Consider the following 17242-nt stretch of genomic DNA (forward strand, 5'->3'; position numbering starts at 1 on the left):
CCAAATATGAGGACTTAATTATACTTAAAAATATTAGAAAGATTAAAAAGATAAAAAATACGCAATTATAAAGACCTGTACGGTAATTAAACCTTTTAAAATACATATTTTTCTAAAATTAAAAAAACTCCATGATTATTTGCATCTGCTACTAAACATAAAATAAGAACTTTTTATGTACTCAAACGCAAATAGCAAAACCCTTGTTATGTACTAACCTCCAAAGAAAACCCTTTTTCCAAGCTTCGCGATCAACTCCCACAGCGAAGGCTCCAAATCTCCTCTGCGATTCGGAAACCCTCTAATGGCGGACGAAAGAGACGATGCTAGAGAGACCAGAGCTTCTTTGCCTCTATCCATACCCTCTGGTGATCAGACTGTGTGGGCCGATGCTTCTCCTCTTATCGCCGCTGCGTGCAACGGTGAGTCTTCTTTGATGTTCTTGATCTTCGCTGATCCTGCTGTTCTTTTTTACTTTTTTTTTTCTTCTCTTGATTTCTTTGTTTCGTTGTCTAGAGCAAGATTGTGTCTTTTTTTTGTGCTTGTTTGATTGATGTCGATGGGGAAGGTGGTACGGACATGGAAAGTAGAAGAGTCGGCTGGATTTATAGTTTAATTTGGTAATATGAAAGATAATTAGGAGAAAATCTGAGTACGATGTGGTTGGAATTTCTTTGTGAGAAGTTTCGGAAGAAAATAAAAGTCTTATTATTAGATGGATGTGGCATGTTATTATTCAAGTTGGGTTTGGTGGGAATGAGTTCAGCTAGATTCAGAGTCACTTAAAAAATCAAACTTTTGTAAGATTGATTCATGTGCGACCTTTCGTGGCAATTATCATCGCATTCCTATGATGGGAAAATTAGAAAATCGTTTCCTCTGTTTTAATGGCTATAGCTCAAGTGGCTAATGTATTCTGTTCGTAAACTTTCATTTGGGCAACCTTGGACTGGATTTACTCAAATTCTTTTGCTGTTTATCTGCAGTTGTGAATATGTTGATTGAATGGTTAGGTTAGCCGTTAGTGTTATTGGCTTGTTGTTAATAAGGGAAGGGCTTTTGTTGATTTTGTCGAGATTAAGGTGTGTTTGGTTTGGAAGTGGTCCACTGGAAGTGCCAACTTTAATTAGGAATTCCTAGTTCAGTGTGTGCAGGGGGAAGTGTTACATCAGTAACCATGTCTTTGGATGGTGGAAATCAAGAAAATAAAAAACAGTAATATGTGACTCCACCAGATTCTGTTGTTTGGTAACATGGAAGTAGGGTTTCAAACACCACTTCGGGTAGGGGTAGAGCTACTCCCTTGCATTTGTTGGGAGGGTTTAATAATGTTTTAACATGTTATTTTGTGTAATTAACATATTAATTAACACATGATGTGAAATATTTTCCCCGGTCATTTTTTTATGAGTTTTGTTTTTGTGAATGTTAAAAATTATAATTATAAAGTTAAAATATGGCATTATCTGCTAAGACATTATCATTTGGTGTTCTAAAGAGATAAAATTATTCGTCAAACATAGCATGAAAAACATAATTAAGATCCCAACAATACTATTTCATAAAGATGTGGATCTTAATCTTATAATAGTTTGCCATGAAATCCTTCTTTGTTACATTATATTTTCGACATAACAAAGTCTATCTGCCTTTCTTTTTTTTTTTAAATTTTTAATTTGCAAGATGCTCAAAATAAAAGATGGAAGGGTTTGATAATGAGAGTAAACTAAAAAAGAAATCAAAGAATCACCCAAAAAAAATGACATGAAAAAACAAAATAAATCAAGCTAAAAGTAAAGAACAAGGCTCAGATCTGTCATCAAAACATCAGATGCAAGGAACCTGATCATGCCCGACTTCCCCAATCTCCACTTTCTGCACATTCACCCCCAAGCAAACAATCCATGGCTGCAGTGGTTACCCAATAGACCCATATGTTTGTGAATTTGCTTGGGGTTGGGGGGTGAGAAGTCGTTTGTTGCGCTATAGTTGATGCGGAAAGGATTGGAATGCCAACAGGGAAGGGAGGTGTTCAAGAAACCCTACTCCAATGATGAACATCATCACTTGCTTGCCTCCATGGATGGAATCAAGAAAGGAGGCAGCAAGGAGAACCCTAGATCAGGGGTTTCCCCTAAGTCAAAAGGGTGAAGTGAGAAGCATCCGGAAGTGTAAAATCATCACTTCAGGAATAAATTCTGTGATCCAAACATGTCGAAGTGGTGCGGAACTCTTCACTTCAGTCACTTCGGGGCCTAGTTCGGCGAACCAAGCACGCCCTAAATATGGTTTATTTTGGTAGTATGAGAACACACAATGTGCTGATAAGGATTGGAATGCCAACAGGGAAGGGAGGTGTTCAAGAAACCCTACTCCAATGATGAACATCATCACTTGCTTGCCTCCATGGATGGAATCAAGAAAGGAGGCAGCAAGGAGAACCCCAGATCAGGGGTTTCCCCTAAGTCAAAAGGGTGAAGTGAGAAGCATCCGGAAGTGTAAAATCATCACTTCAGGAATAAATTCTGTGATCCAAACATGTCGAAGTGGTGCGGAACTCTTCACTTCAGTCACTTCGGGGCCTAGTTCGGCGAACCAAGCACGCCCTAAATATGGTTTATTTTGGTAGTATGAGAACACACAATGTGCTGATAAGGAATGGTGAATATTCCGGCTTTCACATCATGGAAGATAATTGAACACAAGATATTGAGATCTCTACTGCTGTTATGTCTCAATATCCTCCCCTTCATAACCATTTATGCCAGCCCTTTTTATCAATGTTATGGTGATTTTGTGTTCTTTTATGATTTTATTTTCTTGGATTTTCTGCACTTTACCAACAATTTCTCTTTTTGTGTACCCTTTTACCCTTTGGATCTAGCTTATGGTGAATATGACATATAAGGATATCATGGTCTAAAGTTTATGTTTTCTAAGTCCATTTGGTATTGTTTGACTTGGAATTTGATCAAGCTAATTTATATGTGATATCTTAATTGCTACTCGCATAGTTGTTTACTTACTTAGTTTTTAGTGCTTTTCATATAGTAAGTTATTTTTAATTCTTTACCTAAAACTGTACCTCAGATTATATCTTCTCTAATATCAATACGAATTTTGCTGATAAGATATAGATTGAATCTTTCAGTTCCTTAGAATTTTTTTGCTTTTTTTTTGGCTCATTCAGTAGACATTTGGTCAGAGTTTGGGTTTTTGGTATAATTCCATGTGTTCAAGATGCTGGCTATGCTTCATTCAAGTAATGCATTTTTAGAGATTACTCCTTAGTTGAGAACGGTGAAAAATTAGGATGATAGTATTGATGAAGGTTTAACTTTATAAGTTGTACATCATATATAAGCTGTTTTTAAGCTTGATAAGATAAATGGAAGTGGCAATTGGTGCATAAGTAGGACGGACCTTATTGGCTTATGCTAATTGCATGAAATCTTTTTGGTGAGGCAAGTTTTCCATGCATGCTGCATAAGCCTCCTCATTGATGAATTGGCCGAGAAATGTAGTCTGATCAACGAAATGATTCAGATGATCTTTGGAATATCATGCCTTGTGAGTAACCTGGTCTTGATGGTTACGATCCTATCTTTGTTTATTGTTATGTCCACTAAAATTGGAATCTATCTCATCATGATAACTAGAGTTATTGTTAATTGTCCGCGGCCTCGGTATAAGTGGTATTAGTAAAATGTTTGACTGCATGTGAGGACAGAGTATAATATAGCAGCACATCTTCATTGTGGACACGATAATCCAAGTCTTTATGCACCATCATACATTGAATTTAAGTGCAAATAATATTTTGTTTTAGTGTATAGTAATTTTATGTACCATTTGTTTTTTTGTTAATAATATTTTGTTTTACTTTCAAATGCAATCATAGAAGTTCTTTTAAAAGTATATATATATATATATATATTGTGCTAGTAAAAAATGTGAGCAAATGCAGGTTTATGATAGCTTCTAGGATATATATTTTTTTAATTTCTACAAAATGATCTGGATCAACTCTAGGTATCAGTTTGTTTTGAATTTAAATCTCTGATTGGTTTAATCCAGAATGAACTATGAAGCCTATTTATTAATTTGGCGGGAGAGTGTTAGGTTGAGGTCCACCAACAAGTTACTGATTTTTCTGTCCCAGTCCAACTAGTAAATGTTCTGGATATCACATTTGTGTTATGTATGACAGCACTTGTATAGACTGGCTGGGCAATCTTTGTTTGATGCAACCCTTTTTATTATTTATTTATTCATTTTTGCAGAGTGTATTTTGAGGAGATTTCTGCTTCATATGTTGAATTGACGAAAGGCTAAAATGTGGCCTTAATGTTATTTGATCACACATTGATCATGATGGTGCTAATAGCATAACCTTAACAACCTCGGTAATGGTGTTAACTTGAGGTCCACCAACAAGCTATTGATTTTTCTGTCCCAGTCCAACTAGTAAATGTTCTGGATATCACATTTGTGTTATGTATGACAGCACTTGTATAGACTGGCTGGGCAATCTTTGTTTGATGCAGCCCTTTTTATTATTTATTTATTCATTTTTGCAGAGTGTATTTTGAGGAGATTTCTGCTTCATATGTTGAATTGACAAAAGGCTAAAATGTGGCCCTAATGTTATCTGATCACACAACCAAGCAAAATCAGACACTGAGGGTGACTAAAAAGTGTGCTGTTATTGAGGTTATAAATGTAGGCATCACAGAAAGGATAAATTTATGGCTTGTAGGAACTTAAGGGTAATTTTGAGATATTGCATCCAAGTTTCCTGAGTCCACCTTCCATATTGTGGTGATAGACAATATACTTGTTTGACATTTAGTGCATATCATGGGAATTATGGCTGCTGATTTCTTGATTTTCCTAGAAGCATCATCACTTAGGTCATTTATCTCGATTCGTTCTCCTTAATCTCTCATGTTTATAGATCTTCAGGATGGGGAACTTGTTCATGGGGAAAACTTCAGTCTCTTTGCTGCTATGTCTGCTTTGGAGGTACTTAGTACTTATTTCTTTTTTCCACTGTAATTGTTATTGGAACTTCATATAATTCACTTTTGTATGATTGCAAGATTGCAGATAGAACTTACTCATAATATTTTAATTTTTTTGGCAAATTATTTTATCATCATGAACATTAGTCTTGTACTTGCTATTTATATGTCTTGGAAATTAATTGGCTTTTGGTTTTGTTTGGATTTGTTATTTGGACATTCATTTTTTAATGTAAGTGAAATATATTGTAACTAGCCTCTTGTGTAAGTAAATATTCTTCTTCCTTGTAAGCTGACCTTGTTTGATTTTATTTAGTAAAAAAACCATATATGTTTATTTCCATTCAGTTCTGTGTAATTGTCTTGATGTAACTAGGTTTGGCCCCAAGCCCAAGTCTGGGTTGAAAAGTGTGGATAACATTGCCAAGCTAGGATCACTCTTGTACATAATCATTAAGTTACACAACTAAGTCTCATATCTACCTTTAAACCTAAGCTATGCCCAAAAGTTGAGCTGTAATGGACCTAATGATCATATCCATGTTATAAGCCTGGATTCAGCTTTTATAGAATGACCATGTGTGTGTGCGTGTGTGCTCTCTCTTCTAGATATGGCTTAAATAAAGTGACTGTGTGTGTCTGTCGGCCAAGGTGAGGCTGTGGTTGCATTCAAAAAGTTTTTGGCATTCAGACCCAAACAAGTATCATCACCATGCTGTTCAATTAACTCTTAAATTCGTTATTTGTATGTTGACCTGTGTATGGGATTCACCATAAACGAATTCATGTTCCTTTGAAATGTTTTTCTGATAATTCAAGATTTTATGAATAGAACAAATGTTGCATTTGACAATGTATATGTTAACTAATCGTCCTAGAAATACTTTATACTTCACCCATTAAATAAGTTACAAAATAGGAAATTGTCACAGTAAAACTACGTCTTTCAATTCAAATAAATTGCTGGGTTCCCGTTATGAGCCTTCCCTATTTGAGACAGTTACAAGACTTGAGATGAATTAAAATTACAAAATGAACAAAAATGTAGATAATCAGAATTTGATTTCTTGGGTTTCCCTGCTTATTGATTATTTATTTATTTATTTATTTTGCCTTTGTGAGGTTTGAAACTTTGAATTCATAATTGTTGTTTTAGGCACTAATATTTTTCAATTATATCTGGAATTCCATTGTTGTGTTTCTTTTCTTTTTAGATGGGTAGTCAATGATTAAATCTAACTGGTGTAGATCATGGATCCAAAGATGGATGCTGGAATTGAGAGTAATGGATACAGGTCTGTGGATGAGGCAATAGAGAATGGTACTGCTCCTCTTCCTCTAAGTTCTGATAGCACTGTTGATGTGCAATGTGTTATTGATATCATGGACCATCTTTTGGCATGTGAGGTACCTTCTGTGGTGTCATACCCATCTGTTTACTGATTTAACAAGGGTTTCTACATTGAAAGATATTTATGTTGGCAGGCAACATGGCACAAGGGTCATTCTCTGGCACAGACTGTCTTTTCCTGCATTTATCTTCTGAAGATAGAAAGGACATCTGCACATGTATTGTTACATTCCTATTGCAGGATCATCCGTGCTACCTGCAATGCTGTCATTTCCACAGTCTCTGATGCGCGAACGCATGAGGTACTTCTTTGCAGATACAGTCTTCATGTTCACTTAGTTTGTCACTGCTCAATACTATACTGCATGAACACCAGAAGTTGATTCTTTCGTCTTTTTACTGGTAGTGCAAAGTTACTAGGAGGAATTTTTTGTTTAAAATCGTTTGTTACTTCACAAGTTTTAGATTCTTGGTTTCTTTCTTTCTCCTCACATGGTCGATAAATGTGTTTGTATCTGTATACTTTTTTGACAGGAAGAGGATTTATTCACAATGGCTTATGGTTTGCCTCTAAAAGGGGAGGGTGATGATAAATGCCTATCCATTCTAAATTCAGTTGAAGAAACCATTTCTCGTCAATTGCGGGCTTGTAAAGCACTTAATTATAAGAAGAAAGTCTTAGAAGGTAGTTGTATATCTTCACAAACTTCTTTTCTTTTTGGATTATTTTTCTTTATCTTTTCTTGTTTGAGAAAAAAATCTCAAACCTCAATTTTTTTGAAATTTAGAATCTTATTGCTTTTGTTAGTTATGCTTTTAAATCAAAATAAACCAGTGACATTTCCCAAAAGATCAAATTATCTTTTGATTGGTCACCCTTTCTATTTCCTTCCTAATGACTTTGTTCCTGATGTAGAATTTTTTAGTAAAATTTTTGTAATTTTCTGGATATCTACCTAGTTCCATACATTACTTTTTTTTTTTTTGAATGAATGCCATATTGTTTAAATTTGCCTTTGTTCTACAAAAATGCCTTTATTCTTGCCATGATGTATAATATTCTTATTTAATTCATGATATTCAACCTCTGTTATTAAAAACGATCGAGGCTGCTTTGTCCAGATGAACTATTATATTTCATGCATTAGGGCTGTTTTATGGTCATCCACTTGGTAACTATGCTGCTGTGTTACTTGTGATATGTAGTTCTTTATGTGCTTTTGGCTTCTCATACTCATCCATTTCTGGACTGTTGATGTTAACAGTGCAAGACTGGTTGATTGTGTTGCTCTCATCTAGCAGTAAGGTCCAGCTCTTTCCATGGATGCCCTTTGATGTTTGACTGTTCATGGAACTGATCTGGTTATGGTGCAATACAATATGTATTGCTTAAAATTAATGACTTTATTGGCATCTGTTGTGTGATCATATTCAAATCTAATCCTCTAATGCACAATACCTTAACGCATTACTGTTTTAACACTATAAAACTCTAGTGTCTCCGTCGGCCATGTTCTTTTATTGTTGTCATCATTACTCGTAGTTTTTCAGTGATAGTTGGATCATAGTATTTGCACACCATTATCCATTTGAAGTTAAATTACATGCATTGGATTTCCTTTTTTCTTTGCAGATATAGCTAGTGATTTGCTCTTTGGTTATTGATTATTAACAAGAATATACAAGCTGAAGTCTGTTTGCAATTGATTTTAATGTGAAATCTGTAGAATATCAATCACTATGGAAAATTTATTAACTTCCGCTTGATGTATACAGCTCAAAAACTTTCAGGAAATCTTGTCATTATGGTGTTTCATCATTGCAGATATTGATCCCCTTCAAGCAAATCCTGATTTGGAAGATGGGTACTGCAGAGCTTTATTATGCCGCATACGCTTTCGTAAGGTCTTACCCCATATTTCCTATTTGCTTCATCTACATCTTTATTTTACCTCAAGTTGCTTGTTTATTGTGATGTGTCTGTGATTGACTAATAAGTTGTGAATATTGTCTTGAATTTTATGTCTAAAATTTCTGTATTGTGCAATAACTACTTCTCTTACCTCTTCTCAAATACCCCCTTTTGAATGAATTCCTTTTTTCTTGATATCAATTCCTGACAGATGTTTCTGCTGAATTCTGTTTAGGCATTTTGCATGCAATAGCAATGTAACATTCATAAGATACCGATGTCCCATGATGGGGAATTGAATTGTCGTGAAAATACAATTAAAAACATTACAAATGAGAGCCTGATAAGAAAACTCAATCTTATTAAGAAAATGAATCATTAGATTATGAAAATCAAGGAAAGAATGATGGATGTTATTAAATCCTAATAATATAGACATTCATCATATGAATATATATACAGGTATGATCTTTTCTTGGGAGGTAGATTCAGGCATGGATTAATTTCTATGGGCAATTGAAAAGCTTACTAGTGCCTGCTAAAATGACTAGCCTGGGTGGGCCTATGGGTGCAGGTCTACCTGTAGCTATCAAAATTATAGTTTTATTGCGGTCTTTTATTTTCTTTTATCCATCTTATGTTGCACTGCAAATCATTTCTTTTACCACAATTGTTATGCCGATAGAACATACTTATTGTTTCATGTATTTTTTTTCTTTTGAGCTTATATTCCACCTATTGGTCAAAGTTAGATCTTGCTGACTATCATGGCCATTTTTGTTCAGCACTTCTATCATGTTCTCATGTGCATGAGGAAATCTCAAGGAAGGGGCCTTGAGTTGGCTAGAAAACATATTGCCTTATGCCTTTCCGAGCTATCTTCCATTGCGAAGTCCCAGGAATTCCTCAGGTCCAATGTGTGTGTGTCTCATCAGGATGATGTTGAAGAAGGTACTACTGCTTCAGGTTGCCAACCTGTTGGATTTGATGCTAGCTTAAATAGCAGATATTCAGCTCCAACTCCACCACGTGCAATTCAAATTCTTAGTTGGAAGAGGGCAAGCACCTAAAATTCTATTTAACGATCTGCCATTTGAACTGTACATTATCATTTAGTTTTCTATTGTTTTACGGAGGCCTTTTAAATTTGATCCTCCAGGCAATTGAGTATTTTGAGAAGCTTCTACATGATTTAGATATCATATGTTCCTTTTCTTTGGAACCGATGCTAGAAGATGTGCTGCACTTTGTGGTACAATTTCAAGAGTCTCAACCAGATCTAGTTGCAAGAGCTCATTTGCAGGTCTGCTTAATTTATTTTATTATGTTTTCTCTTCTCTGTTTAGAGTTCAGAACATGTAGTTCTGTAGCCATTCCAGAGAATTGTTTGCTTCTTTTTATTTTTTATATTTATTATTATTCTTTGTAGATATTCGGCTTATTGCAGTGTGGTAACTACTTTCCCTCTAAGTTTTTCTGTCATCAACTTTTACAAATCATTTTGATTTCTAGTGTCAATAAGAATATGCCATCATGCTCTTTAAGACGGTTATTCACTTTTTCCTCTTTCTATCATATTGTTTTTCTTTTTGTTTTTGCTGAAATATCTGGTTAATAAAGTTATATGATGGTAATATGATGTCTGTTTCACCTTGACTAACTCTACTTTGTGCATATTAACTAATTCTTTCAGTTTATTATCTAGTGTTTTCTGATATATTATCTGGGATCATAATGACAGCTTTTATTGGTTCAAGATGGGAAACTTTATGGGCGGGACTTTTTTTATGATGTGATTTCAAAGGCTATTGCTTTACCATCATTTGCAAGAGACCCAGAATTTCAGAAAAATGAATTTGTGGTTCAGCTAATTCAGGTGAGGAATTTTGGTTGTAGTCTTTGTGCGAAGGGAAAATTACTGCTTCCATTAAATGGATTAGACTTTATATCTTATGTTCTTTGGCAATTTGCTACTTTGCTTGTAGTTGGTTGTCAACTTGCTTAAAATTCTTTGTACAAATGCTGCATGGCAGCGGCGAAAGCTTGGGAAAATTTTGCAAGATTGGAGTCTTTTTTCTATACAGGTTGGTACAATTATCTTAAGTATTATCCTTGTGCCAAATTAATATCAGTTGTTGAGTTTTGAACACTTAATTTATATTTTACAGATCAAAACATAAAGTATTTTTCCTATTGACCATTGTGATGAATTTTCTTGTGCCATTTCTATGGCTGTAAACATTTGATTATACTGCATCTCTCTCTTTAATAACATGCATCATTGCTTTTCTACTGAATATGCCGTAGAAAGAACATCTCTTTGCAGTGGTACTTACTGCTTCAGGTTTAGTGCTGCTTGTTTACTTTTTTGTGGTTTCAATTCTGTTATGTGTGATTTGTACCACAAAAGACTTGATCTTTCATAGAAAAACATGATCTGTTTGATTGTTATGTATTAAATCTGCAAAGTGGGAAGCTGGTCGTGTTAACTAATTATGGATTTGGGCAACATTTACATATGGCTTATTGCACGTAAATTGACATTATTTTGGAGATTGGATTTAATAAACATGCTGTGTGTTTGTGCATGATTTATTATTATTATTATTATTATTATTATTATTATTATTATTATTATTGTTGTTGAAACAACCCCCTTGCTATTTTTATGAATTAATATGATCATGAGACTCATGGCAAACCAATACTTATTTTGTTTTGTAAGTGAACAGTTTTTTTTTTAAAATTTTAAATGGAACTGCTAAATATAGCAAGCAGGCCAAAACAGGAGAGCTTGATATATGATATTTTTGCTACATTTAGTATCTGATCATTGATGAGTTCATACAATCATTCCTTTGGAGTTTAGGCAACTGCTAATTACTGTTAAGAGAACAACAGGGATGATTCCTTCATTAGTTTTAACAGCCATACTGTGTATCTTACAATTCTTATTGTTCTCATGAAAAAAGCTGAACTGGCAAAATTTTGTCAGACATGTTCATGTCATGCTCTAAACTTCTAAGATTTGCTGAAAAATTGAAACATGGCCACCTGTTTATGCCCGTAGAGATGGAATGTGATTGATTCATCACCAAGACTTAAGTTTTAGTATATGCCTATAATTGATTGAAGTTACTTATAGATTGAGCATTTCTATTGACAAATGGAGACCATTTCTTGTTCAATTTATTGGGTTCAACAAGCTGAGGGTGACATACCCAAGGGTTATGCTCAAGCTCAAGCTTGATTCCTTTCCTTATCTTTAGGTCCAAGCTGCTGCCATCATTCCTGTGCATTTTTAGTCCATGACCCAAGCCTCAGCTAATATGATCATTCCATAAACCAAATTATTCAAGTATCAGGACCAAAAGCTTTTTGAAATTTATGATGATTATGCCAGTATGCTTTGTATAGTATGAAAACCTATAAAATAATTCAGAATAATGAAATTTTCATTGTTTACTTAAATTTAAGCTTTTTGAAATCTGCTTTTGTCTTACATATACAAAGTCTTGTCGGGCTCTTGCTATTATCGTCTACTGTAAACTTCAACAATTTTCAATATTCCATTTAAATAAGGGTATGCTGCCTTGAGAACTAGTTGCAGCAGCAGGCCATTTAATTAATTTCATTTGCCCTTGGAAACATATGTGATATATATGAGGGCAACTCCTTTTTATATTAACTGTATGTATCTGATTTCAGTTTCCTTTATTCAGTAGAAACCGCATAAGGATGGTTTTTTTTTTCTCTCTTAGTTGCTGTTTGAAAATAGCAATAAAATCATATTTCTTTGCTTGTCCATAACTATTATCATTCCTGAGCCCTCAAGTATAATACTCTTCTATCTTCGCTAAAGTCAACTGCTTATCCAAATGGTAAAAAGTGTTACATAAATTGAATATCCACTGCTATTTAATTTTGACCGATGCTATTTTGCAGTTGGAACTGGCTCTGAAAAGAGAGTTTGGGGATATGTTAAAAGCATTGGTTGATGAGGTACCTTCTTTTACATTTTCAAGCATTACCATTGTTTGGAAGTTAATTCCATATTTTGACAACAGTTGTTTGGTTTCACAGAATGTTTGCCTGAAAGTATCCAAGCATCTCTTAACCTGGGCAGAGGAGCAAACATATTGGATTGCTGCTCGGTTTCTTATGTTGGGATTCAAGTTGGAACTTTATTCACCTAACGAGTACTGTATGGTTTACTGGTATCTGTATATAATTCTGATGAGGCTTTTGGATAAGATGCAAGTGAGGTTATCCAACAGAGGAGATTGTAAGAATTTGAACTTTATACTTGTTTTTCTTGGTTAGCTTTCATAGTGGACATGCATATATCTTTTTGAAAGTCCTGTTTTGAAACGACTCTCTGAAGGACTTCATACCTTACAAATCATGACAAATGCAAGATGTTTTGAGACATGGCATCTAGTATATTATTTCCATTTTTTTTTTGTCTGATATATTTATGCTGTGTCATGTGTGTGTGTGTGTGTGTGTGTGTTTCTGATTGAGATTTTGTATGCTGCCCGTTTTTTTCCCTATCTTGGTGAATTTCATTTTTATTCTTTATGTACAAGTTACTTTCTTAGATATGATTTATGCAAAGAACTTGATTTATGCAAATAAATTCTCTAGTCTTGGGCAAAAATTTACTTTGTACATAACATTCAAATGATGAATTTCTAATTATCACATTATCTTATGTCATAGGCTAGCTGAAGTTTATGTGTTGGCTTTGAGAAGTGTTAAAAGGCGAGGCAAGGTGTTCTGTTGGCTATATATCTACTAAGTCTTATATTTGATGCTTTGGTCCAGATTTGTTAACTATGGCACATAGGTCAAAGAGTGTTAAAATTGGAGAGAAATGGGTTGGATATGCCCGATGTTCAATATGGTGGTGTTTGGTTGTGGTTGGAATAAGTTTAGTATGAGGTTTTGGAGGTTGTTTTTGTTTTGGAGGGAAGGAAACTTTTAAAGCAAGTAGACCTAAGTTAGAGTTATTTAATACTAATTAAAATAAATAGTTTTAGTTAATTTTATATAATTCTAATTAAGGATTGATATTTATTAATAGTGTAGTAAAATTTTGAACAGTTTTAAGCAATTGTATATATTTGTTTACTTGAACCTTGTAGGACAACTGTTCCTACTCTAAGTTACTTCTTGGAGTGGGGTTGGAAATTGGAGGAATAAGTTGGATTAGGTGTTCTGAAGTTTGAATTTGTTTTGGAAGGGAACTTTAAACTAGGTTAACTCAAGTTTGACTTAGCCAATACTAATTGAAATGAATATTTTTAGTGCAATTTATATTATTTCAATTAATGATTGATATTTATTAATAATGTAATAATTTTAAAATTTTACTAATAATTATTTATATTCACTTAATTGAATGGTTTGGAAAAACTGATATTCCACGTTATTCTTTGGAGGTTGTTTTGTTGGGGGGATTGTAACAGGCTGAGATAAACTATGTTATCGTAGGTTATTCACAATTGAACACACTTTCTGTTGATGATAGTGATATTTCAAGAAGTATTTAAGAATCAAAATCAAGCTTTATAGAGCACATTGTCTTCATTATATGCAGTTCAAGATTAACCTGTTGAAATATGCTGTCCATTACTCATATGACGGAAGAAGGTCTTCAGATTATATTACTAAGTTAATGGGCTGCAAGTTTGATTCCTTGCCATTTACTTGTATAGGACTCCCCCCATTGATGGCGTGCCTTTACCAGAGTGCTTGATAGATCCTATTTAGAAGATCTGTAATCTTGTAGCAACTTGGAACATAACTTTTTTCAGTCTAAGGTAGATTGGTGACGGTGAATCCACTGTTTAAAATGCAATTGTTGACTACCTGAGGAAATAGATAGGTTATGGAGTAATTTTAGTGTATTGGCCTGTTACATTTAATGGCATGGGTGTGTTGAATACTTGAATTTAGAAAGTTTAACCAATCATGCGAAGAAAAGGATTGTGGAAATCACTGCAGATGACATACTCACAATTGATGACTGACCGCACTTGATATTTCTCAGGAAGAGTCTGCATTTGGGGAGACCTTGGATCAATCTGAACGATTCAAGTTGCAATTCAATCCTAGTAGCATTGGAGTTTATTTACTGGAATTTTTTTCCATTGGAAATCTTTCTAAGGTTGCTATAGACTTTTCACTTTTATGTTTTGAGGGTTTTGTTTATTATCATTTATTATACTAGCAATCAATCAATGCAAAAGAATAATGTTTGGTTCAGAATGACTTCTATCACTCTCTGGCCAACTTCATTGAAATCCTTGGGCTATGTTTGGTGGAAAATATATTTTAAAAAAAAAAAAGCTGAAAGAACTGGTTAACTGAACCCGATGAGACCCGTTAACTAGTCTTATCAAATTGGTTCCTGTTAAGTTTTTCTTTTGATAAATTGAAAGATCAGTGTCATTTGAAAAATAGGAGGTCTTACCAAATTGGTTCTTTCTGAGTTTTTCTTTTCATAAATTGAAAGATCAGTGTCATTTGGAAAATAGGAGCTTGGTTTGGTCAACCATGCCTGCCCCTGTCAGGTGGTGTTTGATGAAATGGCCAAACTATCTGAGTTTTTGAAAAATTTGTGAGAGTATTATCTTCTACATAGCAGTTGTTAATGGTATGATAGTATGGAGATGTCATGGGAATCGGGTGCTCTCTACTAGGATTTTTCACATCTTTTTGTCTGAAGTTGGATTGTGTTTGCCTGTTATTTCACATATGTGGGCGTGGTGGTTGAAGTGCTTTGGATTGTTGATGTTACATAATGGGTTGTTAACTAAGAAGGATCTCATCTGAAGGATCTGGAATGCTTGAGCTTCTGAGTGTGTATGCATTTCAGCTTTAGAACCTGCTTATCTCTCTTCTGTAGTTGCTGTAATCAATCAGCATGAGTTGTTGGGAGTAGTCTGGGAGAGTAACATGCAGATCTTCAGATCAGCAATCTGGGGTTCTGGGTTTCTATGTTTTCTTCTGGTTGTGTTGCAAATTTGAGGTGCTGAGTGAGAGTAAGGTTTGCAGCGGGTGGTGGTGTTGTGAACTTGAGTTACTAACAAGGGGTAAGGTCTACAGATCTTCATACATTATCTTAGTGTTTATGGGTTGTTGGTGGTGTTTTTGGGTACTAGTGTTTTGTGCATGATACTGAACATGTTGCCCTAAACTTTGAAATCAAAAGTCGCATAAGGAATGACTTATTTCTGCAAAATTTGTAACCTTCGTTTGAGTTATTGCCTTTTGTTTTCATTTATAGCTGACCTTTTGTGATGAAACCTTTTCTAATAACATCAATCTTGAAGTGGGAGTGTATCTTTTCACAAAGCTTAAGGACAGTTTGCATGTTTAAGGACTTACCTCAGTTTTGCCTGCTGATTGGTAGGGAAGATAATTTGACATAACAGGCATAACTTCACCCACTTACACAAAGAGGCCCAAACAATGATGAAAATATGAAATGCTTGCCAAAAAATATAACGAGAAATATCTTATCCAGACTGTTCTGTATTGAGTGCATCATTTTATAGAATTGATTGTTCCATGTGGCTTTTTTATGAAGTTTTCTGAAAATGGTTACTATTAATCTTCAAATGGCATTCACCTGTTTAGATATTTTTTTTGACATTTGTGTAACTTTGTATTTGTCAGCTCGAAAAAAAGGTAAAAAGAAACGAGATGTTTCCAAGGATTTGACAAGAGACATGATAGTTTCTTCACCTTCGTGTTTGTTACTTAAGTGCTATTTAAGTCTTTCGGAAGGACTTGCTATGGTAAAATTCTTTTAGCTTATTGAAGTTAATTAATTGACTGATCTTGAGGATAACATTATACTGATGTTGCGCACTTTTTTGCTTCTTAGATGTTGGCTGCCCTGCATAATGAAAGCAAGGTCTTTGAGATGCCTAATGTTTTCAACAATGAACAAGAGGTGCCCAGTTTATACTTATTTTTATGAGAGAAGTTGAATTCGGGGTCTTCCCAAATCCTCTGTCTATTCTTACACCATGTTATGTTGTCTCCAGAGATTTATTCAGCACTTTGAGCTCTTACAGAAAGCTCATGTTCCGGATCAAATATCTTACTTCCTCTTCAAGGAATCAACAAAGCATGCACTTATACCTGTAAGTTTTGCACAGATGTTTTACGAAATTTTTTTTAACACATTGGTTAACCAAACTTTGAAGCCACATCTGTTGTATTTCAGATCATCATTAAGCATAACTACTTCAGAGAAGCTCAGAGGGTTTCCACTTCTCTCAAGGGTAGTTTCTCAAGTGATCCACAGAGAATGCAAGAGCTGCGGCAAATAGAACAGGTCGCCGAGCACAACAAGATAGCCTTAAATGTCATTAACAAAGTCGGCACCCGGGATCCATCCCTCATTGTTTCATTTGAGTTCACCCATCACCCTGTCTTTGCGGTTGCCGTGGTCAAAAGGTCATAGTCTTAACCTCATCATGCAACCGATTTTTTTCCGTACTCAAGGAAAATTTGCAATGCTGCAGTATTTGCATCAGTTGTAACATTATCAGTCTCTCAAGATTTTATATGATTGCAATTTTGTAGGGTCTTAGTTTAGCTCATACTCAACCATTCATTACAACAGATACATATTCGACCTTTTACCAGAGTCATTTGTCTTCCGACTTGTATTATTATTATTATTATTATCATTAATTGTTGTCGAGAGTTTATGGGGGTGATGTGCGATTTGTGTTGCATCTTTGTTTGTCCTGAAATCAAAGTCTGAACTAGTGCCAGCGGAAAATTCTGACATATTGCTGCAGACATAAAGCAAACCAGAATGATCTGAATGCATCCAGGACTATGTCAACATGTTTTGGTGGAGGTTTGGTGAGTGCTAGATTTTGAAATGTCTCTGCTTTGTTAGCAAAAAATTTGTTATAATTCAGATTC

General features: G+C 34.6%; 1 protein-coding gene across 3 annotated transcripts; it reads left to right on the forward strand.

Moving 5' to 3' along the window:
- The first annotated feature begins 201 nt into the window (after positions 1 to 201).
- On the forward strand, positions 202 to 17014 carry LOC120253822 (N-alpha-acetyltransferase 35, NatC auxiliary subunit). Of its 3 annotated transcripts, none has more exons than XM_039262042.1 (16): positions 202 to 422; positions 4958 to 5025; positions 6273 to 6431; positions 6510 to 6677; positions 6910 to 7060; positions 8201 to 8280; positions 9073 to 9345; positions 9447 to 9590; positions 10029 to 10163; positions 10273 to 10371; positions 12233 to 12289; positions 12371 to 12572; positions 15974 to 16095; positions 16185 to 16253; positions 16348 to 16446; positions 16530 to 17014. In XM_039262042.1, the coding sequence occupies exons 1-16, from the start codon at positions 305 to 307 to the stop codon at positions 16767 to 16769; spliced, it is 2184 nt and encodes a 727-aa protein (XP_039117976.1). In that variant the 5' UTR covers positions 202 to 304; the 3' UTR covers positions 16770 to 17014. The 3 variants fall into 3 exon arrangements, with proteins under 3 accessions (XP_039117976.1, XP_039117977.1, XP_039117978.1); XM_039262043.1 differs by having other exon boundaries at positions 4966 to 5025; XM_039262044.1 differs by lacking the exon at positions 202 to 422 and having other exon boundaries at positions 4966 to 5025; positions 6273 to 6426.
- The last annotated feature ends 228 nt before the right edge of the window (positions 17015 to 17242 follow it).

This window comes from Dioscorea cayenensis, unplaced genomic scaffold, assembly GCF_009730915.1.
Source record: "Dioscorea cayenensis subsp. rotundata cultivar TDr96_F1 unplaced genomic scaffold, TDr96_F1_v2_PseudoChromosome.rev07_lg8_w22 25.fasta BLBR01000218.1, whole genome shotgun sequence".
Lineage (NCBI taxonomy): Eukaryota > Viridiplantae > Streptophyta > Magnoliopsida > Dioscoreales > Dioscoreaceae > Dioscorea > Dioscorea cayenensis.